The sequence below is a fragment of the Canis aureus genome, chromosome 38 (genome assembly GCF_053574225.1).
Source record: "Canis aureus isolate CA01 chromosome 38, VMU_Caureus_v.1.0, whole genome shotgun sequence".
Classification (NCBI taxonomy): Eukaryota; Metazoa; Chordata; class Mammalia; order Carnivora; family Canidae; genus Canis; species Canis aureus.
In genome coordinates this window covers 1,736,762-1,757,445 of record NC_135648.1, presented here as the reverse complement: position 1 = coordinate 1,757,445, position 20,684 = coordinate 1,736,762, and the positions used below count along the sequence as shown (strand labels likewise).

The 20,684-nt window shown below is 65.4% G+C and overlaps 2 protein-coding genes across 2 annotated transcripts in view; both read left to right on the top strand.

Annotated features, from left to right (window-relative positions):
• Positions 1-12,786, top strand: part of IGSF9 (immunoglobulin superfamily member 9) — a 13,203-nt gene extending 417 nt beyond the window's left edge. Inside the window, exons 2-21 of the mRNA XM_077886659.1 lie at positions 19-159; positions 2,380-2,532; positions 3,194-3,348; positions 3,588-3,705; positions 3,857-3,904; positions 5,134-5,275; positions 5,373-5,518; positions 5,610-5,752; positions 6,943-7,083; positions 7,517-7,633; positions 7,812-7,962; positions 8,169-8,292; positions 8,553-8,728; positions 8,994-9,244; positions 9,375-9,459; positions 9,557-9,733; positions 10,566-10,608; positions 10,865-11,725; positions 11,988-12,115; positions 12,296-12,786. Coding sequence (XP_077742785.1) covers positions 19-159; positions 2,380-2,532; positions 3,194-3,348; positions 3,588-3,705; positions 3,857-3,904; positions 5,134-5,275; positions 5,373-5,518; positions 5,610-5,752; positions 6,943-7,083; positions 7,517-7,633; positions 7,812-7,962; positions 8,169-8,292; positions 8,553-8,728; positions 8,994-9,244; positions 9,375-9,459; positions 9,557-9,733; positions 10,566-10,608; positions 10,865-11,725; positions 11,988-12,115; positions 12,296-12,480 — 3,485 coding nt within the window. The 3' untranslated portion in view covers positions 12,481-12,786. The remainder of the gene's footprint in view (positions 1-18; positions 160-2,379; positions 2,533-3,193; positions 3,349-3,587; positions 3,706-3,856; positions 3,905-5,133; positions 5,276-5,372; positions 5,519-5,609; positions 5,753-6,942; positions 7,084-7,516; positions 7,634-7,811; positions 7,963-8,168; positions 8,293-8,552; positions 8,729-8,993; positions 9,245-9,374; positions 9,460-9,556; positions 9,734-10,565; positions 10,609-10,864; positions 11,726-11,987; positions 12,116-12,295) is intronic.
• A 1,351-nt stretch (positions 12,787-14,137) lies between these two features.
• On the top strand, positions 14,138-20,225 carry TAGLN2 (transgelin 2). The gene is made up of 5 exons (XM_077886913.1): positions 14,138-14,294; positions 18,145-18,354; positions 18,676-18,850; positions 19,096-19,198; positions 19,456-20,225. The coding sequence occupies exons 2-5, from the start codon at positions 18,175-18,177 to the stop codon at positions 19,595-19,597; spliced, it is 600 nt and encodes a 199-aa protein (XP_077743039.1). The 5' UTR covers positions 14,138-14,294; positions 18,145-18,174; the 3' UTR covers positions 19,598-20,225.
• The last annotated feature ends 459 nt before the right edge of the window (positions 20,226-20,684 follow it).

The window sequence follows — 20,684 nt, the reverse complement described above, 5'->3', positions numbered from 1 at the left end:
GGACAGCCCGGGCCTGAGTGCCTCCCTGGGCCCGGGGCCCAGAGGGTGGGCCGCCTTGGCTCCTGCGACGCCAGCTTTCCAGCGGGCCACAGACCCGCTCTTCGAATCCACGCCGGCTTCGGGATCCTGGCTTTTGTGCCCTTTCTCGGGAGTTTCAAGGTAGCCCACGCCGCAGAAGGCACACGTCTTCTCTCTGCCCTGAGTTGTGTGGTCCCAAGCGGTTGCTACTTTACTCCTGCCGAAGCCTCCGGTGCTCCCTGGTTCCCGTGGGGTTCCTCTGGGGTTCCTCTGGCGGGGCAGCCCTTGCAACATCTGGGCGGAGCCAGGCCGCTTCTTGGATCCATGTGTGCGAACTTGGACACGTGCGTGCACGTGTGCGAACTTGGACACGTGCGTGCACGTGGGTTCTCTGCCCTCTGGGAGCTTGAGAGCAGAGTCTGTGTCTGTTCCCTACACGCATCCCTGCGGACGGGCTGGAGCCCACCAGGCTCTGGCCCTGCAGGTCCCTTCTTCTAAGTGAATTCTTGGGAGGATTAAACATGGTGCCAGTATTTAGGATCCCATGGTCCGCGTTCAGTGCTCAGTCTCCCTCCCCTCTTCTTCCTTCTTTGTAGAGCTTCAAAATCGTCCTAGTGGAGTGTTGCCACTGTATGGCGCGTGGGAGAGGTCGCCTGCTGGGGTCTGCAGGGCTCGGGTGGCCGGGGGATGCCAGGGATGCCAAGTGGGGCGGAGGGGGTGTGATTATGTTAAATATTTACCTGCAAGGCCTGGGCTTATCTCCTGGGTGGGGATTTCAACACCCAGCCCGTGAGGCGGGCCCGCCCATCCTGGAGAGTCCACACCCCTGGACCTCATCCTTGGAAGAAAACAGCCCCTTGCCTAAGAGCCCAGGCCCGCCCGAAACATGGTGGTCTCTTCTCTCCCGGACAGTGCTAGGGTGGATGCAGCCTCAGATTCTCTTTGGGAAGATCACCCTGTTGGCGGAAGGGAAGCAGACGCACGGCTTCAGCATTTCTAGTATCAGGACGGGCCAGTTAGAGGCCCCGTCTGGTTGGCTGGAGCGGGCACATGCGAAGGGCACGTACAGTCTTAGAGCTGTAATGGTCTGGGGCAACCCCGGCGACTTAGAGATCCCTGTGTCCCCATCCGAGGTTTAGATGTGGTGGGCTGAGGGTTGTAACGGAAGGTAGGCTCAGGGCGGAGAGCCCTCCGGGTGGGCTGTGGAGGGAAGGCACCAGGGCGAGGATGCCCGAGAAGACACGTGTCCAGGAGCCAGAATGTGAAGATTTCCTGCGCATGCGGGTGTGGGAGGCAAGGGACAGGGGTCTAGGCAGTGCCGGGTTCCTGCGTGGTGCGGTGGTGCTGAGGGGGAGGAGACCATGTGTCACCAGGCGAGGGACAGGGTCAAGCTCCTGTCCAGCCTCTGATTTTGAATCTTGCCCCGTCCATGTGTTCTGCGGGGTGTGAGCACCTGCCGAGTGAAGCTGCCCCGTGCCACCCGCCCCGCCGTCCCTGCTGTCCCCACTGTCCCAGTGCCCCGCGTGCCCCAGCCAGGGTGGTCTTCCCTCCTTTGCAGGTGAAACTGAAGCTGGCGAGCTTGTGCAGGGAGTATCCGGCAGGGCCAGGCCGTAGGTCGCTCTGGCTCGCGAGCGTGGGCCTCTGTCACTAGGCCACCCCCCTGGCCAGGGACACGCGGAGCTGTGCAGGGAGGCTGCGGAGGGACTTGCAGGGGCCGCCTCCGTCTGAGCCTGGTGGGGGCTGCATGCTGGCCCAGGGGGACACGTGTGTGCGGATGTGCTGTGGCTGTGTGGAGCTCCATGCGGGCCCGGGTGCCCTGGGGCATGAGGAGGCTGCTGACCTTGCTGCCTGGCCGGGCTGGCCTCTGGCCACCCTAAGGCGCTTAGGCCGTTGATAATAGCCCTGAGGGATTAGGGGCTTTGGATGGTGAGGTCTGGGTCCCTGCTGGGCCCCAAACACCGCTGGGGTTTCCAGGGACAGTCCTCTGGCAGGAGAACTCTGGGAGCCAGACCTTGCCTCTGCGAAGCGTCCAGGGGTGGGGCAGGTCCTGTAACAATCACAGGGACAGTGTGTGGCTCTTGAACCTCCCTTCCCCCAATAGTCCTTGAAGCCACCTGCGGTTCGGTTCCATAGCGTCTCATCCACCTGCTGGGTTTCCCTTTGTCTACTCTGGGTCCCAGCTGCTGAAAGGCGGGAGGCATCTGGGGCTGGGTGGAGGGATCTGGCCTCAGTGACCCCCCAACACCACCTATGTCTCTCTGGGCCAGGCCCACTTCGTCAGGGTGGCTGCCAGAGCCCGGGCCTGTTCTTGACCCCTGAGAATAACCAGTGTGACCAGGGGGCTCGGGGCTCCTCTCCCAGGGCGAGTCCGGCTGCAGAAGGGGGCGTCTCTCCAGATTGAGGGCCTCCGGGCGGAAGACCAGGGCTGGTACGAGTGCCGAGTGCTCTTCCTGGACCAGCACAGCCCTGAAGACGACTCTGCCAACGGCTCCTGGGTGCACCTCACCGTGAACTGTAGGAAACAGGTGGTGGAGGAGGGAGGGGGGCAGCATGCTGGGGACCTGTGGGGGGCGTCCAGTGCCTCCCCGCCGCTGGCGGCCCTAGTGGCTGGCTCACTGGCTGCATCCTACCCCTCCCGCCCCATGCCGGCCCTGCCAGTCCTTCGGTCTGGGTGGCGTCTGCCTGCCGGGCTCCGTTGGAACTTCCTGTCTCCTCGGCTCCTGCCTCCCTGGCCCCACTGGGCAATGGGAAGGGGGCTGTTGGGCCCCGAGCAGAACACCACTCACCTACGTACACAGCATGTAGTTTTTTCAAAACACCTTTATGCCTAGCACCTCACGAATTTTCTCGCAGCCCTAGGAAGGAAGGAAGGTCATTATTATTCCCGTTTCATTCAGGAGACTGCATCGTGCCACTGATGAGGGGCAAAGCAGAGTCTCGAAGCCAGGCCTCCTGACTCCTGGGCGGTGCCCGGGCCACTAGCTCTCCCCCAGCCCTCCACACCCGGGCTGTGTGCAGCCCCTGTGGCCAAGCCCACCGGCCAGCGCGGGGCTGAGTGCGGCAGGGGCGGCTGCTGGGTGGGGGGCTGCAGCCCTGACCCACCTCCCCGGCCCTCGGATGCTGCTCGTCGGGCTCCTAGTCCCTCTGGCACCTGCTGAGGCCTCTTTCTCCGCAGCGCCCCCGCAGTTCCTGGAGACACCTCCCCAGGTGCTGGAAGTTCAGGAACTGGAGCCTGTGACCCTGCGTTGTGTGGCCCGAGGCAGCCCGCAGCCTCAGGTCACTTGGAAGCTCCGCGGACAGGACCTTGGCCAGGGCCAGGGTCAGGTGCAAGTGAGTCCGGGGCTGGGCTGGGCCCAAGAGGGTGTGAGGGGCGGGGGGAGGCCTGGGGCTGGGGCTGGACGACCCGGCAAAGGCCAGGCTGGGAGACCGGCCAGGGGAGGGGCTTCGCAGCGGCCTCCGGAGCCCGGCGTGCTGCCTCCCTCTGCCGTCCAGCCTCAGAAGTGCAGGCTCCGAGGCCAGCGGGAGCCGAGGGGAGGCGGGTGGGCCCTGACCGTCCCCTCCTGCCCCAGGTGCGGAATGGGACGCTCTGGATCCGGCAGGTGGAGCGAGGCAGCTCCGGCGTCTACACCTGCCAAGCCTCCAGCTCCGAGGGCAGCGCCTCCCACGCCACCCAGCTGCTGGTGCTAGGTGCTTGGTGCTCTCGGGGTGGGGGAGGGCCGGGAACCGGGCCCCTGTAGGAGGGGCTGTGACCTGTGGCTGGGGCCGGGAGGGGTGTGTGGGGACAGAGGGAGCTCCCAATGCAGGCTGGTGCTCTAAAACCAGCATCTTAATTCTCAAGGGATCAGTGAAGGGACAAGTCCATGTTTAGTGCCCAGCAGTGTGGCAGGTAAGCCCCCTGACCCCCAGCCTCCTCATCGCTATATAGGGAGGTTCGTGTTTATGTTCTAGGACTATTACAAGAATGTAACCGAGCACAGTGATCAGCACTTAGTAATTCCTGTCCAAGTCCTTGTAAGACAAGCTGAGAAACGGCCTGGATGCTGCTTGCAGCGCCGCTTCTCCAGGGCAGTCCGAGGAGCTAGCGGAGGCCGTGCTCCTGGGTCCCCCGGGAAGGCCGCGCTGGCGACGAAGGGCCAAGTGTGCCGGCGGCCGGAGGGCCCTGCTCAGTGCTGCCCACTCTGCTCTCCTTGGGCAGCTCTCCTCACTTCTCTGCCTCTGAGCCTTCATTTCTTCGTCTGTGAAGCAGAGACAGTAATTCCTCCCACAGGAGGCACTTGTGAGGATTAAAGGAGCGCCCGGGTGCCTGTAGTGTTCTGGGCGCCGGCTCGGAGCCTCACCCCTTAGGGCTGCCTCCTGGAGCAGCAGAGCCCGGGGAGGGGCGAGGGCGGAGGGGCAGCAGAAGGGAGGCACGGTTTGCGGGGACCCTGTGGCCTGGCCGGACCGGCGGGAAGAGCATTTGGGGTGGGGTTCAGAGAGCACAGGGGCGGGAAGGGCAGTGATGCCACCGTGGGGCAGGGCCCCATACCGACACAGAGAGGCTGCGGTGGTGGTGTCATAGGAAGGGATGGTTGGCGGGGCCCGGGAGCGGTTGGATCCCGAGGGCCCGCGAGGCTACATCAGGGAGTTGACGCTTTGTGTGGTAGGAGCCAGGAGCTGCTGGGAGTTGAGCAGAAGTGTTCTGAGGCCAAAGTGGGCATTTCCGCTCGAGTGGCTGCAGGGGGGAGCCTGGGTCGGGAACTGCTACGGTGTCTTGGGGTGAGGTATTGGGTTTCTGCGGTAGGGCAGGACACGAGGTGACCCGGGATGTGACAGATGAGGGACGTAAAGGGTAGACTAGCAGAGAGTAAGCGGCTTCCCCGCCCCAGCCCACATGCGCACACTTGCGAGCACGCATCTGCGGGCACAGCTTGTGGGCGGGGCCTCTGGGTGGATGGTGGTGTCCTGGAGGGGAGAGGGGCTGCTGTGTTCACCTACCGGGTTAGGGCCGTTCCCTGAGGCTCTGCAATGTCCCCTCGGCTCTCCAGACGGCAGATCCGGGAAGAACGGCAGAAGGGACCTCAGGGTTCTGGGAAGACCATGGGCTGAGGCCCGTCTCTCCCCTGTGCTGCCTCGCAGGCCCCCCGGTCATCGTGGTGCCCCCCAAGAACAGCACGGTCAATGCCTCCCAGGACGTCTCGTTGGCCTGCCGGGCAGAGGCGTACCCCACCAACCTCACCTACAGCTGGTTCCAGGACAACATCAATGTGTTCCACATCAGGTGGGGCTCTGGGGCGGGCGGAGGCCTGGCAGGTGGCTTTCGAGGAGCCCCTGGGCTGAGCAAGCCGGGGCCCCTGCCCACGCGTGCCGTCTTGCAGCCGCCTGCAGCCCCGAGTGCGGATCCTGGTGGACGGGAGCCTGCGGCTGCAGGCCACCCAGCCCGACGACGCTGGCCGCTACACCTGTGTGCCCAGCAACGGCCTCCGGCGCCCGCCCTCGGCCTCGGCCTACCTCACTGTGCTCTGTAAGCCTGGCCCGGCTCCCTCCCCAGCCCGCTCCCCTGCCCTGGGCCAGGCCTAAGCTCCTGCCCTACAAGCTGCCACTGTCTCCCCCAGACCCGGCCCAGGTGACGGCGATGCCTCCCGAGACACCCCTGCCTGTAGGCATGCGGGGGGTGATCCGGTGCCCGGTCCGTGCCAACCCCCCACTGCTCTTTGTCAGCTGGACCAAGGACGGGCAGGCCCTACAGCTGGATAAGGTACAGGCCTGGGGCCAGGGTTAGGAAGGGCTTAGCTGGGTGTGCTCCCAGGCGGAGCAGCCAGGCGGGAGGCAGCTCAGTTTAGTTCAGGTCAGTGGCCAGGGACGTGCTTCCCCCCTGGGGCTGTGCGGTGTTGGGGGGGCAGGAATACAACCTCCATCCTTAAGAAGAGTGCCCCCGGGGCGGGTAGGACAGCAGCACACACACTGTGCCGGAAGGAAGGGCCAGCCGAGGAGGAATCAGCAACAACTTGGAGGACTTTGGTGATGGGCCTCGGGGCGTGGACAGAGGTTCCGAGCAGAAACCAGGTCCCCGAGGCAGGGAACAGGGCGGTGTGTGTGTGGAGCATGAGGAGTCCTCGAGTCCGGGGGGCGTCACGGTGCCTGTGGGCATGTGATGCTGCAGAAAAAGCTCAAGGGGCAGGTTGGGGTCAAAACGAAGAACCGTGGATGCCAAGTGAATACTACATCGTTCCAAGGCGATCTTTGTCTGCAAAGGGTATACATGCCTTGTGGGCTACGACCACATCTTTGGATCCCAGGGACCCTGGGGCTTCTGCAGTAGGACTCAGTACGTTTTTGCTGAACGTTATAAAAAAAAAAAAGTCTGCAGGCAACTGGAGCCAGGGAGTTGTGTGAGCAGCGGTGTGATAGCGTCGGAGCTCTGAGCAGGAGCTGAGTGTGTCCGGTGAATGGAGGGCAGAGTGGACGCAGGGACCGGGGTTCAGGGCTGTTGAAATGGCCCGGGGGAGGGGTGAGGAGGGGTGGACGGGCTTCACGCCTAGACAGAGGCCTTCCCGGAGGACAGACCTGGTGAGCGTTTGGAGGGGGAGTGAGAGATCTGGGGATAGCGGGACAGCAGGGGCCTTAACGCAGAAATTGGGAAGCCAGGGAAAGGATAGGATTTGGGGTGGAAGGTGCTGCCTTTCATCATGGAGAGCTGGAAAGACAACTGGGTGACCCCCCACACACACATACACACACGAGCAGGCAGAGAGCCCCCTCCCAGGGCTTAGCTCCAAGGGTGCCCTTGGAGAGAGACCTGAGACACTGAGACACGGGAGTCAGAGCGAGGTGAGGCCTGGCCGAGGAGCCCTCTGCAGGGAAGCGGCTCTTCCTCGCTCTCCTGCCCCTGCTCAGCTGCTTACCCTAGTGGTCATCCGTCTCCTCTCTCCTCTGCCCTTCCTGCAGCTCCCTGGCTGGTCCCAGGGCCCAGAGGGCTCGCTGATCATCGCCCTGGGGAATGAGGATGCCCTCGGAGAATACTCCTGCACCCCCTACAACAGTCTGGGTACCGCAGGGCCCTCTCCGGTGACCCGCGTGCTGCTCAAGGTGAGGCCGTGGACGGGCCAGCAGCACTGGGCCGGGTGGCTGAGGATGCGCCCCGGTGCTGACACCTGCCGGCCCAGGGGGGTAGGGCAGTCACGTGCGGGGAGGGGCTGTCACACGCCCTCCCAGAGGTTTCTGCACAGGTGGTGCCGGGGAGTGGAACGGGAGACACACACGTGCCCCCAAAGTAAGATAGCGCGCCTGTCCAACTCACTAGCCTTGGCCTCTCTGGAGGGGAAGGGGTGGAGAGCAGAGGGGAGGCTGAAACGGTGTTTTGTGGAGGTTTACACATCCCCGGAGACGCTCCCCATTTCCCCCTAGCCCCCAGGGTTGCAGAGACGACAGGTGGGGAGATGGGACCTGAGAGGGGGGTGTGACCGGAGCCCTAGAGAGAGAGCTGTGCGAGGCCCCTCCCGATACCAGATCTGGCTTGCAGGCTCCCCCAGCCTTTCTAGAACGGCCCAAGGAAGAGTATTTCCAGGAAGTGGGGCGGGAGCTACTCATCCCCTGCTCGGCCCAAGGAGACCCCCCTCCTGCTATCTCCTGGGCCAAGGTAAGGCTCCCGACCCTGTTCTGCCTGCGTTTGCGCCCACCAGGCCCCTGCCTCTCCCTGCCCCTGGTCGTTCTGTGGGAAGGAGGGGGCCATCTGAGTCAGGGTGGGGAGGGAACCGGAGCTGCCCTTGGTGAGGGGTGGCTGCGTGTGTCCTCAGGGCTGACCAGTGGTTCTGTAGGTGGGCCGGGGGCTGCAGGGCCAGGCCCAGGTGGACAGCAACAGTAGCCTCATCCTGCGACCGTTGACCAAGGAGGCCAATGGGCGCTGGGAGTGCACCGCCAGCAATGCTGTGGCCCGCGTGGCCACCTCCACACACGTCTACGTGCTGGGTTAGTGGCTGCAGAGCCAGCTGGGGTCTAGGGGAAACCATGTGGGACTGCGGACGGGGGAATTATTTGTGGAGCTCCACGTGGGCTTGGTGGGTGGGGGACCCCTGGGGTGACAGGTCGAGGTCAGAGGCCCTGGGACTCCCCTCAGCCCTTCGCCTTCTCTCAGGGCCCTGACCATCATTCCTCCCTCAATTCCCCCTCTTCAGGTACCAGCCCCCATGTTGTCACCAATGTGTCCGTGGTGCCTTTGCCCAAGGGTGCCAACGTCTCTTGGGAGCCTGGCTTTGATGGTGGCTATCTGCAAAGATTCAGTGTCTGGTATACCCCGCTGTGAGTGACCCGGCCCTGCCATTCCTGTCCCTCCCCCCAGCACCCAGGTTCCCCCTGGCCCTTGGCCCTTCCCCCTCCCTCCATCCCGACCCTAATTTTGCTCTATCTCGGGGTTGGGGGGGGGGGGAGATCATAGGTGTTCAGGGCCAGGTCCTGAGACCTCGGATGGCCGAGGGAAGGGGGCAGGTCAGCTCTCTGGACTGCAGAGCTTTCTGGCCCTCCTAGTTCACGAGGTACCCCCATTTCCTCATGTCTTCCAGGGCCAAACGTCCCGACCGAACCCACCATGACTGGGTGTCCCTGGCGGTGCCTGTGGGGGCTGCTTACCTCCTCGTGCCAGGGCTGCAGCCCCATACCCAGTACCAGTTCAGCGTCCTAGCTCAGAACAAGCTGGGGAGTGGGCCCTTCAGCGAGATCATCTTGTCTGCCCCCGAAGGTGAGAGACCTCTGTCCCCAGAGCAGCTGATGGGGTGGGAAGGGACTGGTGGGAGAAGCCAGGATATGGGAAGACCTGGTGGGAGGAGGCAGAGGTGCTGGGCAGCTTGGCTCCACAGGGCTTTAGGGAACGTGCTTCAGCTTTGTCTCCTGGGGCTCTGGGAGGATGGCTGGGCACGGAGGTGGTGGGAGGGGACAGAGGGCTTGGCATGTGGTGGCAGGGCCCTGGAAGCCCTGTGTCTGTCATGCCTATCTGCCCTGTTCAGGGCTTCCCACCACACCAGCTGCCCCCAGGCTTCCGCCTACGGAGATGCCGCCTCCCCTGTCACCCCCCCGGGGCCTGGTGGCGGTGAGGACACCCCGGGGGGTGCTGCTGCATTGGGAGCCCCCGGAACTGGTCCCGGAGACCCTGGATGGCTATGTGCTGGAGGGAAGGCAAGGCTCCCAGGGCTGGGAGGTGCTGGACCGGGCCGTGGCAGGCACGGAGCTGCAGCTGCTGGTGCCAGGACTCATCAAGGTGTGTGTGGGAGGCAGGCGCCTCCCCAGCCCCCAAACCTCAGCTTCGCACCCTCCCCTCCCAGCTGCAGTCTTTGTGAATGGGGCTGGGCCCCTGACCCCTGACCCCCTTCCTGGACCCTCGCCCCCAGGACGTTCTGTACGAGTTCCGCCTTGTGGCCCTCGCGGGGAGCTATGTCAGCGAGCCCAGCAACACGGCCAACGTCTCCACTTCTGGTGAGAACCCGGCGGGAGGGCGGAGCGCCGGGCACGGGGCGGGGAGCCGCAGCCCACGGTCGCGGGCACCGACGCCCCCTTCGTGGCCCCTGCCCAGGCCTGGAGGTCTACCCCTCGCGCACGCAGCTGCCCGGCCTGCTGCCCCAGCCGGTCCTGGCCGGCGTGGTGGGCGGGGTCTGCTTCCTGGGGGTGGCCGTCCTCGTGAGCATCCTGGCCGCCTGCCTGACCAACCGGCGCAGGGCAGCCCGCCGCCGCCGCAAGCGCCTCCGCCAAGGTAGGCCCCGAGGCCCCGCCCGCCGGGTGGACACCGCCCCCTCCCCCTGCGCGGGCCAGGTGCGTCCTGTCCGCCTGCGCGGTCCCGGGCCCCGCCCGCCGGGTGGACACCGCCCCCTCCCCCTGCGCGGGCCAGGTGCGTCCTGTCCGCCTGCGCGGTCCCGGGCCCCGCCCACCGGTGGACACCGCCCCCTCCCCCTGCGCGGGCCAGGTGCGTCCTGTCCTTCTGCACGGTCCCGGGCCCCGCCCACACGGGTCCCGCCCACGCAGGCCCCGCCCTCCCCGGCCCCGCCCCCACCCCCGCGCGGGCCGGGTGCATCCTGTCCGCCTGCACGGTCCCGGGCCCCGCCCACCGGTGGACACCGCCCCCTCCCCCAGCGTGGGCCAGGTGCGTCCTGTCCGCCTGCACGGTCCCGGGCCCCGCCCACCGGGTGGACACCGCCCCCTCCCCCTGCGTGGGCCAGGTGCGTCCTGTCCTTCTGCACGGTCCCGGGCCCCGCCCACACGGGTCCCGCCCACGCAGGCCCCGCCCTCCCCGGCCCCGCCCCCACCCCAGCGCGGGCCGGGTGCATCCTGTCCGCCTGCACAGTCCTGGGCCCCGCCCACCGGTGGACACCGCCCCCTCCCCCAGCGCGGGCCAGGTGCGTCCTGTCCGCGTACGCGGTCCCGGGCCCCGCCCACACAGGCCCCGCCCACCGGGTGGACACCGCCCCCTCCCCCTGAGCGGGCCAGGTGCGCCCTGTCCGCCTGCACAGACCCCGGGCGGGCTGAGGCTGAGGCTCGGCGCCGGAGGGCCTGAGCCCGTGTCGCCTCTGGTTGTCCCGCCCGAACAGATGCGCCTCTTATCTTCTCTCCGCCCGGGAAGTCAGCTCCGCGGTAAGTCCCTCTACCTCCTGGGCTCCCTCCTGCGTGCTCTCCGGCGCCTCCGGTGGCCTGGGAGGGGCGGGCGTGCAGCCTGGGGCCTGTCCGCCGTCATCTGTGCCTTTCCTCCACCTCTCCTCCACGTGGGTCCTTGTCCCCGTTGCTCCCCAGCTCTGCTCTGTTGGCCACCAGACTTCTCCGGGCCTGATGCTGGTTCCTGGGAGGGGGGCCGGCCCCCTGCCACAGAGCCTGCCCTCCTGTCCTTCCCCAGCTCTGCTCCAGGCTCGGGCAGCCCTGATAGCGTGGTGAAGCTCAAGCTCCAGGGTTCCCCGGTCCCTAGCCTGCGCCAGAGTCTGCTCTGGGGGGAGCCCGCTGGTGCCCCCAGCCCGCCTCCGGATCCTCCGCCTAGTCGGGGGCCCTTACCCCTGGAGCCCATTTGCCGGGGACCAGATGGCCGGTTTGTAATGGGACCCACCACGGGGCCCCCCCAAGAAAAGTCAGGTTCTGAGCGAGCTGAGCCTGGGACCCCAGCCCAGCACCAGGCCAGGTCCTATGACTGCAGCAGCAGCAGTCCCAGCGGGATGCCCCAGCCCCTCTGCATTGCAGACATCAGCCCTGTGGGGCCCCCTCCCGCAGCCCCACCTAGTCCTCTGCCGGGTCCAGGACCCTTGCTCCAGTACCTGAGCCTGCCCTTCTTCCGGGAGATGAATGTGGATGGGGACTGGCCCCCTTTCGAAGATGCCAGGCCTGCTCCACCCCCAGATTACATAGATACCCGGCCCTGCCCCACCTCATCTCTCCTTCACCCCCTGGACTCTGATGCTGCATCCCCCAGGGCAGGGCTTCCTGGGGCTGGGGCTGGGGCCAGGGCCACCCCAGAGCCCCTGTACACGGCACTGGCTGACTGGACACTGAGGGAGCGGCTGCTGCCGAGCCTTCTCCCTGCTGCCCCTCGGGGCAGCCTCACCAGCCAGAGCAGCGGGCGGGGCAGTGCCTCGTTCCTCCGGCCCCCCTCGACGGCCCCCTCTGCGGGGGGCAGCTACCTCAGCCCTGCTCCGGGAGACACCAGCAGCTGGGCCAGTGGCCCTGAGAGGTGGCCCCGACGGGAGCATGTGGTGACAGTCAGCAAGAGGTGAGGACAGTCCCTGCTCATCCCTGGCCTGGCTCCAGTTCCCACCCAGACTTCCCCGTCTTCTCTGAATACCCCGTGCCTTCTGGGCTCCGCTCCCACCCTGGGACCAGGAGAACTCGTCTCCTTTTAGAAGCTTTTTGCTGAGGTCCAGGGATCTTCAGGGAACCCATGGCCCAAGCTGAGTCTGGGGGACTCTGGGTTGGGGCTTTTTCTGTTGCCCCGCATTCCTCCACCCATACCGCACTTTCGACGTTTTTAACAGGAGGAACACATCTGTGGATGAGAACTACGAGTGGGACTCCGAATTCCCTGGGGACATGGAATTGCTGGAGACTCTGCACCTAGGCTTGACTGGCCTTCGACCCCGACCTGAAGCCGAGCCAGAGCTAGGTGTGAGAGCCCTCCAGAAAGGCAACGTGGCCTCGCTCTTCCCTGTCGGGCCCTGTGCCCCGGGCTTGCTCCTGCTCCCTTGGCTCGTCCGCGCTGGCAGGGCCTAGAGGGCCTAGAGGGCTCCGTGATGCCGGCAACCCTCAGACCTGTCCCTCTCCTTGTTCTGCCCTTTTCCTGCAGATGCGAAGGTTCCAGAGGAGGGCAGCGGCCTCCCGACCACTGCCCAGGCTCCGGGTCCTGAGGCCCGCTGTGCTGCCCTCCGGGAGGAGTTCCTGGCTTTCCGTCGCCGCCGAGACGCCACTAGGGCTCGGTTACCAGTCTATAGACAGCCTGTCCCTCATCCGGAACAGGCCACTCTGCTGTGAAAGCTGGGTGAAGGCACACAGACCTCGCAGAGGGGGGCCCGACGAGACCTAGCTCCAGCCTGGAACACTGTCTCTGCCCCTTTGGTGCCAGGCATAGCCCCTGATGGTGGGCTTGGGTGGGGCGTGGTAGGCTAGAGATGTATGTGCTGGCCCCCAGAGCCTGGAGGAACAGGGGTTTTAGATCTGCCAGTGTGTGTGTGTGTGTGTGTGTGCGCGCGCGCGCTGCACACGTGTGTGGTGCTGATGGTGGTGGTGTTTGTGGTGTGGGTGAAGTTTTTTACAGGTGAATAAAGAAAATCCGAGAAACGTTTCTGTGTGTTTTCCGCCTTTGAGTCTGAGAGGGAGGTGGGGAATCCTCAAGCCTTGAAAAGGAGGGGACTCTTCCTTTTAGGAACACAGGTGCACGCAGCATCCTTTCAAAACGCACTTGAGTGCCTACTGAGGGCAGCTACGAGAGACCAGCCTTCGAGTCAGATACCGAGAGAACAAATTCGCGAAGTGAATGAAGCCTTTGCCCTTGGCGAGTTCCTCCGGGCTGGCCAAGCAGCCAGAGAATCCGTTCCAGCGGGAGGCCGTGAGCTCCGTGATAAGGCCGAGCGCTGTGTGCGGCTGCACCAAGGAAGGAGTCAGCAGGGAGCGCTCACAGCTTGTGCGGAGGGTGCCGGAGGGTGCCGCACCCGGGGGGGGGGGGGGGGGGTGTCCTGCAGTGGGAGTAACGGTAGGAGCCCACGTGCCAGGCCCTGCTTTAAGCTCTTCACACGTATCCTCTCGTTTTCCATAACTCTGATGTAAGTAGAGGTACCGGCTGCATTTTATAGACCGTGGAACTGAAGCACAGAGGCCTTAGGGACTTCGGAATTTGTCCAAAGGTCACCCAGCAGGTATGGAGTGGAGCAGGTCAGAAGCTGGTCAAGGGAAGGGAAGCATCCCAGCCGGCAGGCATGGAGCCCGGAGCGCGCTTGGTCTCCCAGGGAATCCCTCGGTGGCGCTGGTAGGGCAGGTTTGGGGAAGAGGGGATGGCAAAGAGGAAGGAGGCAGAGGTTGAGGCCCTTGGAAACCGGGCTAAGGGGTAGCTTCTACGGAACAGGAGGAACCGCACCCCAGGGGGACGGCTCAGCAGAAGTCTGAGGCGGGGTCCTCCTTCAGCTCCTACCCTGCTCCCCCACACCCCTCCGACACGACACAACCGCCAGCCTCCTCCGCCGCGGCCTTCTCTTCGGATCGCTGCAGGGATTAAGGAGGGATGCCGGGTCAGGAGGAGACCAGATCTGAACCCTGGGTCCCAAGGCCCACCACACCCCCGGGGCTCGGGCAAAGGATGACCTCACTCTTGGTTCCTGCCCGGGCCTGAAGTAGGTGGAGAGCAGGAGCACACGCAAGTGCCGTCCTGGCCTGCAGCCCCCGTGCTGTCACACCCAGGCACCTGGGGGGAGGGAGGGGTCCTCTGTGTGCCTCCGTTTACCTAACCACGCTTTTTCCATCGCGTAACCACGGCCACAATCTTGAGCTAAGCTTCCGGGCCAGCAGCTTCCCCCCGAGGCACGCGCCTAAGAGGTCGGGGTGCAGGCCGAGGCTCGCGCGGGTGGAGACCACGGCGGAGGCGCGCGGAGTTCGCGCCGCCCCCGCCCCCGCCCCCGGGCCCGAGGCTCTGCCCTCCGCCCTCCGCCCTCCGCCGCGGCGCCTTTAAGCCTCTGGACGCTCGCCCCGCCCCGGGTCCGCCCCGTCCGAGGCGGGAACCCGCTGAAAACCCCCGGCCCGCGCCGGGCGCGCCACTCGGCCCGCAGCCCCCGCCCGGAGTGCGCGCCGGCCCGACGGTGAGCAGGGGGCAGGGGGCGGGGGCCGCGGGGCGGGGCGGGGGCCGCTCTGCACGCCCGGGGCCGTCGGGTCGGGTCCCCCGAGCCCCGGCGCGGCCCCGCTGGGCGCGCAGGTCAGGCGAGGTCGCGGGGCGCGGACGGGGCGCCCCGGAGCTTCCCGCGCCCCTCCTGCGCGGCTCCCGGGGCACGTGCGGGGCCGCCGTCTGCGTCCTCTCGGTGCCCGCGGGGCTGCTGCGGAGTCGGACGGGGTGGGCCGGCCTGGGGCCCCGGGGCCTGGGGGCGCTGCTGCCCCGCCGCTTCCCGCCACCCCGCGCCCCCCGCTGCTGGGAAGGCCGGGGGGTGGGGGGGCCGGGCGGGGTGCCCAGACCACTGCGTCACCGGCGGCGGGCGGCGGGCGGCGGTGACTCATCGGGCTGTAACGGCCCAGGGTGGGGCGGGGCGGGGCGGCGGGGCCGGACCTGCGGGCCCCAAGTGCTCGGGCCCCGGGAGCCCAGCCCGGGAGCAGCGGGGAGCGCGGGGGGGGGCCTGGGCGAGGCTCCCCGAGGTCCCGCTGCGGAGCCCCGCGCGGGGAGACCGCGGCTGCGAGGGAGCCCAGGGCCACCGGGCTGGCCCCCAGCTCGGCCCCCAGCTCGGCCCCCGAGCGCGCCCCCTCCCCGCCGCCGCCCGGGCCCTCGCACCTGCCTGCACCCGCGCCCTGCCGTGGGGAGCCTCCCCGGCCCGCGCCGGTGCGTGCGGCTGCCCGCTGCCCCCACCCCGCGGGGCTCCCGTGTTTGGTACACAGAAGCCATGGCAACGGCCCCCCTCCCCCTCCCCCTCCCCCCGCAAGCCCTGCGGCTTCCTGTTTGTGCAGCCTCAGCTTTCTCTTCTGCCCGCGGACTTGCCGCTGAGGGGCTGCCCCGCGGGGTCACAGGGGTCCACGCCCGGCCTCTGCCAGGTCCGCGCTCGCTCCAGGCGCCCCAGCCCCCCTGCGACCCGTGGGCACAATGAATGGAGCGTCTCTATCTTTCCAGTGAGACACCCCGCCCCCGGGACCCTATGCCTTGGCATCTGCGTGGGGTGGGGCGAGGTGAGCTCCTGCCTAGGGTCTGGGTGGGGCCGCCCCCCTTCCGGGGCCATTGTAACTTCGTGGGTGAGGCTGAGGGCTGTTCCCACAGCTGCAGGCAGCTCTGGTTTAGGTTAGGGCCGGCCCACCCCCCAAGTGGTTCAGCTGTTGGCTTCTTTTCGGATCCCCAGCCCTGGGCCTCTCCCAGGCTGCGCCCCACCCCGGTAGGCACCTGGCTGTCTTCACTTCCTTTGAGGGAGGGCTGCGGAGGGTCCCCCGGGTGTCACTAGGGTGGGCCACCCCGGCTCCAGCACCAGCTGGGGCCGCTCAGCTTGCAGCTGGGGAGGAGAATCAGCTGCGGACAGGCTGCCGACCGTTCCCAGACTCCACCCCACAGCCCGGACTCCTGGGGCTCTAGGGCAGTGGCCCCAGAGTGGAGCCGAGACACGGCGGCTGGAGGCTGTGACACTGCCAGCTGGGTCCAGGCTCCAGAGTGGGGGAGGGGCCCTCAGCATCCCCCCTGAGCCCAGAGGTGGGTCTGGGAGGCCAAGTCTGTTCAGCTCCTGCAGGGGGGACCCTGGAAGGGTAGGGCTTCAGGCCTGCTCGCCCCAGCCAACCCTGGTGGCTGGGTTAATGATTCTCCTGCCCTTTTTCTCCCTGGCCATCATGATCCCTTGGCCTCAGGCCACTTGGCTCCGAGGGGACACAGCCCCGAGGCCCAGGGGACCACAGTGAAGCTGCTCCCAGAAGACAGGTCTGGACATTGGGCTGGGGAAAGGGGGCTTCCTGGTGGCCACAGCCCTGGCCTCCCCTCTGCCATGCCCCTGTGTGTCACGGACTCCCAGGCTGAATGAAGTAGAGCCAGTGGTGGCCGAGTGGTGGCCGAGCTGCGGGGCTGGCCTGGGAGCACAGAACCTCGTCCCCTTGCCCCGAGGCCTCAGCCACCCTGTGCTTGCCCTCCCCCGGCTGAGAGAGTGGGTGCCTGTGGTGTGGGTCAGGGCCCAGACCGACATTTATCTGGGCCAGTCTTCAGGCCGGGGAAGCGAGGGTGGGTTGCTCTTAATGAGGTATAAAAATAACTGATTTAGGGGGAGGATCTGTGCCGGAAATGTGCTGCTGGATAAGCCGGGGTAGAGGGAAGAGCCATGTTGGGGTGTGGGGGAGGGGGTGGCCTGAGATGAGACCCAGAGGCGGGAGCAGGAGGGGGTTTGGGGTGGCACTGAGCCCCGAGGCCCATGGAGGGGGTGGCAGGATTGTTTAACCTGGGGTGTGTGGGAGAGAGGCAGCCAGAGTGACCTCATCCCTTGAGTCTGACCTGGCTCGGAGCCAGATGTGGAGAGCAGGAGAGTGTCCCTTTCCTGTCCTTGCACACAGGTGCCTGTGCTGGGGGATCCCCTGTAGGGGCAGCAGCGGGGATGGGGTAGGAAGTGGGGTCCTGGCCCCCCTCGGCCTGGGTAGCATTCCTGGGACTTGCTCTACAGGGTCTCTGGGGTGTGGGACGGGGCAGTGAGACAGAGGGTGGGGCCAGCGGTCTGGAAACCACCCGGTTCTTCCAAACATGCGTTGTCAAAGGAACTTAAACCCTCCTGTGTTTCCCCGGGTCTCCCTCCTCTCCATAGGCTTTCCCCCAAAATACCACCCGTGGCTCGGGGGTTGGTTCCCTGTTCTTGCTGTAACAGATCCATACAAATTCAGTCATGTAAAGCAATACACATGTCACGTGGTGCGGTTCTAGAGACCCCGACCGAGGTCTCATTGGCTCAAATCAAAGTGTCAGCAGGGCTGCCTGCCTTCTTGGGGGGCTTGGGGGAGAAGCCCTTTCCTTGTCTTTTCCAGCCTAGGGAGGCAGCTGCATCGCCCTCCCCTGACAATGCTTCTTCCTGCTGCTCTCACTTGCCCGCCTCCCTCCCTCCCTCCGGGTGTAGAGCCCCTTGCTGTGAGGATGCCGCCGCCTGGATGACCCCTCCTGCTCCCCCTCTGTCAAGACCCTTCACTTCTGCAGAGGCCCGTGATCTCCATTCGCAGGCCCTGGGGGTCAGGATGGACACCTTTGGGCTGCCGTTGTTCTGCTTACCCTGGCTTCTAGAAGGGAAAGTAGAATTGGTTTTGACTGCCTGGTTTCTCATGGGAAGTTCCTTTTGTGTGCTGAAATCTTTTAAGGACCTAGTCAGACCTACTCTTCCCAGGCTGCTTCTGCCCCCAGGCTTCTCTACGTTTCTGTGACATAGGGAGTACTCTGTTACCTGCAAGCCTTCCGCTTTCCCGGGTGCTCACTTTGTGTGTCTGTTGGCATTCTGGGACCAAGGACTCCCACAGTCCCTTCCATAGTCCGTAGTACAATTGGTGGGTGGTGCTCAGTTAAACCCAGAGCCTGAGTGAGGGTGGCTGGTCCGGTTCCCTAGCTCCTGGAAGAGGTTTCCCTAAGCCATTCCGCGTCTTCCTCCTGCCCCCAAATCCTCCTTTCCAGGGCTGGGGTTGGAATGGCCAGTATGCCTTTGCTAAAGCTGACTGCCCCGAATGGGGGGCTGAACCCCCAGACCGGGCTTTTCTACCCCGTATTCTGTTCCAGTGGGTTTTCTACTTCATTCTAGTAGTAGGGCTGTTAAATGAAGTCTAATGGCAGGACTCAACGTGGTAAACAGACTGCCTGTCGTAGGGGCGGGGGCACCCAGAGGTGGCCTGCAGGGGCCCTTCGCCCCAGGGCCCCGGCCGGGGTCAAGGTGCAAGTTCCCTCATTTGACAGTGCTTCTCTCCCCTGGGGCCCACCCTGCCGGCTGCGGAGTACTGACTGCTGTGCCCTCTCCCCAGCTGCCCCCACAGCCACCACTGCCCTTTGGAATGGCCAACAGGGGACCTGCCTACGGCCTGAGCCGAGAGGTACAGCAGAAGATTGAGAAACAGTATGATGCGGACCTGGAGCAGATCCTGATCCAGTGGATCACCACCCAGTGCCGCAAGGACGTGGGCCGGCCCCAGCCTGGACGCGAGAACTTCCAGAACTGGCTTAAGGATGGCACGGTGAGAGCTGAGCCCTTCTGACTGGAAGTGCCAGGAACAGAGCTGAGCCTGGGCGGGGGTCTGGGCTTGTCCCATTTGCAGAACTGAGGACACACTGCCTCCTGCGTACCCATCTCCCACGGAGTGAAACAGGGGCCCCTGGGGCATCCACGGGAGGCTGTGCTCTAGACAGCGATGCTGGAGCAGCAGGGTTGTCCCTCCGGGCTCAGGCAGGAAGGAGCTAGGGCTCCCTCAGGGTGGAGGAGGAGCTGCCTTCAGGTGGGACAGGAGCCTTGGAGACCCTCATGGCCTCACCTCTGCACGCCTGCCGTCCTCACCCAGGTGCTGTGTGAGCTCATCAACGGGCTGTACCCCGAGGGACAGGCGCCCGTGAAGAAGATCCAGGCCTCCACTATGGCCTTCAAGCAGATGGAGCAAATCTCTCAGTTCCTGCAGGCAGCTGAGCGCTACGGCATCAACACCACTGACATCTTCCAGACTGTGGATCTCTGGGAAGGTGGGCCGGGCCGTCGTGACCAGGGGGACTGGGTGGGTTTCTGGCACCCTGGGGACAAAGGGGTGTGTGTGTGTGTGTATGTGTGTGTGAGATGGAGGAATGGGCCATGTGGGGGGTCGGGATGGAGCAGGGTTTGGGGATGAAGGGAATTAGGAAGCCAGGCTTGCTGACGTCAGTGGGAGGGGAGGAACCCTGGCACCAGGACCCCAGGGCCGCTGAGGCCGACACGCCCTCCCCCTTCCCAGGAAAGAACATGGCCTGTGTGCAGCGGACGCTGATGAACCTGGGTGGATTGGCCGTAGCCCGGGATGATGGGCTTTTCTCTGGGGATCCCAACTGGTTTCCCAAGTGAGTATCACCAGGCGGCCCCGGGCCAGTCCCTGTCCCTAGCAAATGGTCCTGCACGAAGTGCTTTCACGTCCCTCATCTCTCCCCAAGTCCTCACAACCCTCCTGGGATGGCAAGGAGACACGAGGAGGTGGCTTCAGAGAGCTCCAGGCTCTCACGGACCAAGCTGACACAGGCACCTGAGTGCCCCCTGCCCAGTCCAGGGGACCCAGGGGCAGCCTCCAACCTTGTCCTGACCCCGCTCCCTTTCCACGCAGGAAGTCCAAGGAGAACCCTCGGAACTTCTCGGACAACCAGCTGCAGGAGGGCAAGAACGTCATCGGGTTGCAGATGGGCACCAACCGCGGGGCCTCCCAGGCCGGCATGACCGGCTACGGGATGCCACGCCAGATCCTCTGATCTTCCGGCCCCGTTCCCGCCCTCTCGTGAATGGTTAATATATATATATATTTTTTAGCAGTGACATTCCCTGAGAGCTCCCGGGGCCCTCAGACTCCCCTCGGCCGGGTGGGGGCCTGGCCTCCCCCGGGGGTGCCCCCTGGCGGGCTCTCCCCTGTGCTTACTAATACATCCCCTTCCTTAAACCCACCAAAACTGGACCAACTGGCCTCTCTTCTCCTGGGACCAAAATCTGGGGGCCTCGCCACCCCCCACCCCTATACCTCTCCTCTTTCCCTTTGGCTTCTTTTTGCCCTGAGCCCTGCCCTCGATCCGTTGCTTGCCCGGGGCTCGGGGACGCTGCCTCCTGGCCTTCCCTCCATGAGGATGCCTCACCCCTAGCTGTGGCTGCAGGGACTTAATTTATAGGGAGAGGCCTGTGGCGGCGGCCACCCCAGCCACAGCTGGGCCGCGCTTACCGCACAGCCGGGCAGTCGGCCCCTGGCAGGGGCCCTCTTGGCTTCCCATTTTTCATTCCCCTTGCTGTGGCTAAGGGGTGGGCAGGAGGGGGCAGGGGGAGGGCTGCCCGCCACGGGCCGGGGCTTGAAAAACCTGAGTCTGCTGATTGAAATAAATGTCTCTGTCTTTTTTTGGGTGGTCTCTGGCTGTGTCTGGGGCATGAGCCCTCCAGCGGGAAGGGAGGCATGTGGTGCCTGGTGCAGGGGAGAGGTGAGAGGGCTCAGAGATGAAAGGCTCTAGTCCTCACCCCCATCCTCCAATTTCCTTCCCTGTCCTCTTCTCTGTGGGTTTCGAGGAGGGTGGATTGGGGTTGGGCACAGCTGCCCTTGGGGCAGGAGAGCGTGTGGGGAGTGTCCACACCGGCCTAGGAACTGGGCTGCTCTTCCAGCCACTACAGCTTCTTAGCCGCTGCAGGAGGGTGGAGCCGACATTTGGCACTGCCCTGAGTACTGGCAAGTCTCTGGGTGCCAGGCCCCCCAGGCAGGCTTGGGGCAAGGTGGCCTCTGTTGCAGTCGGCCAGGCCAGCTTGGGGGCCAGGGCCAGGGGTTGCAGTGGTACGGAGGAGCTGACGGGCTGCAGTGAGCAGGGA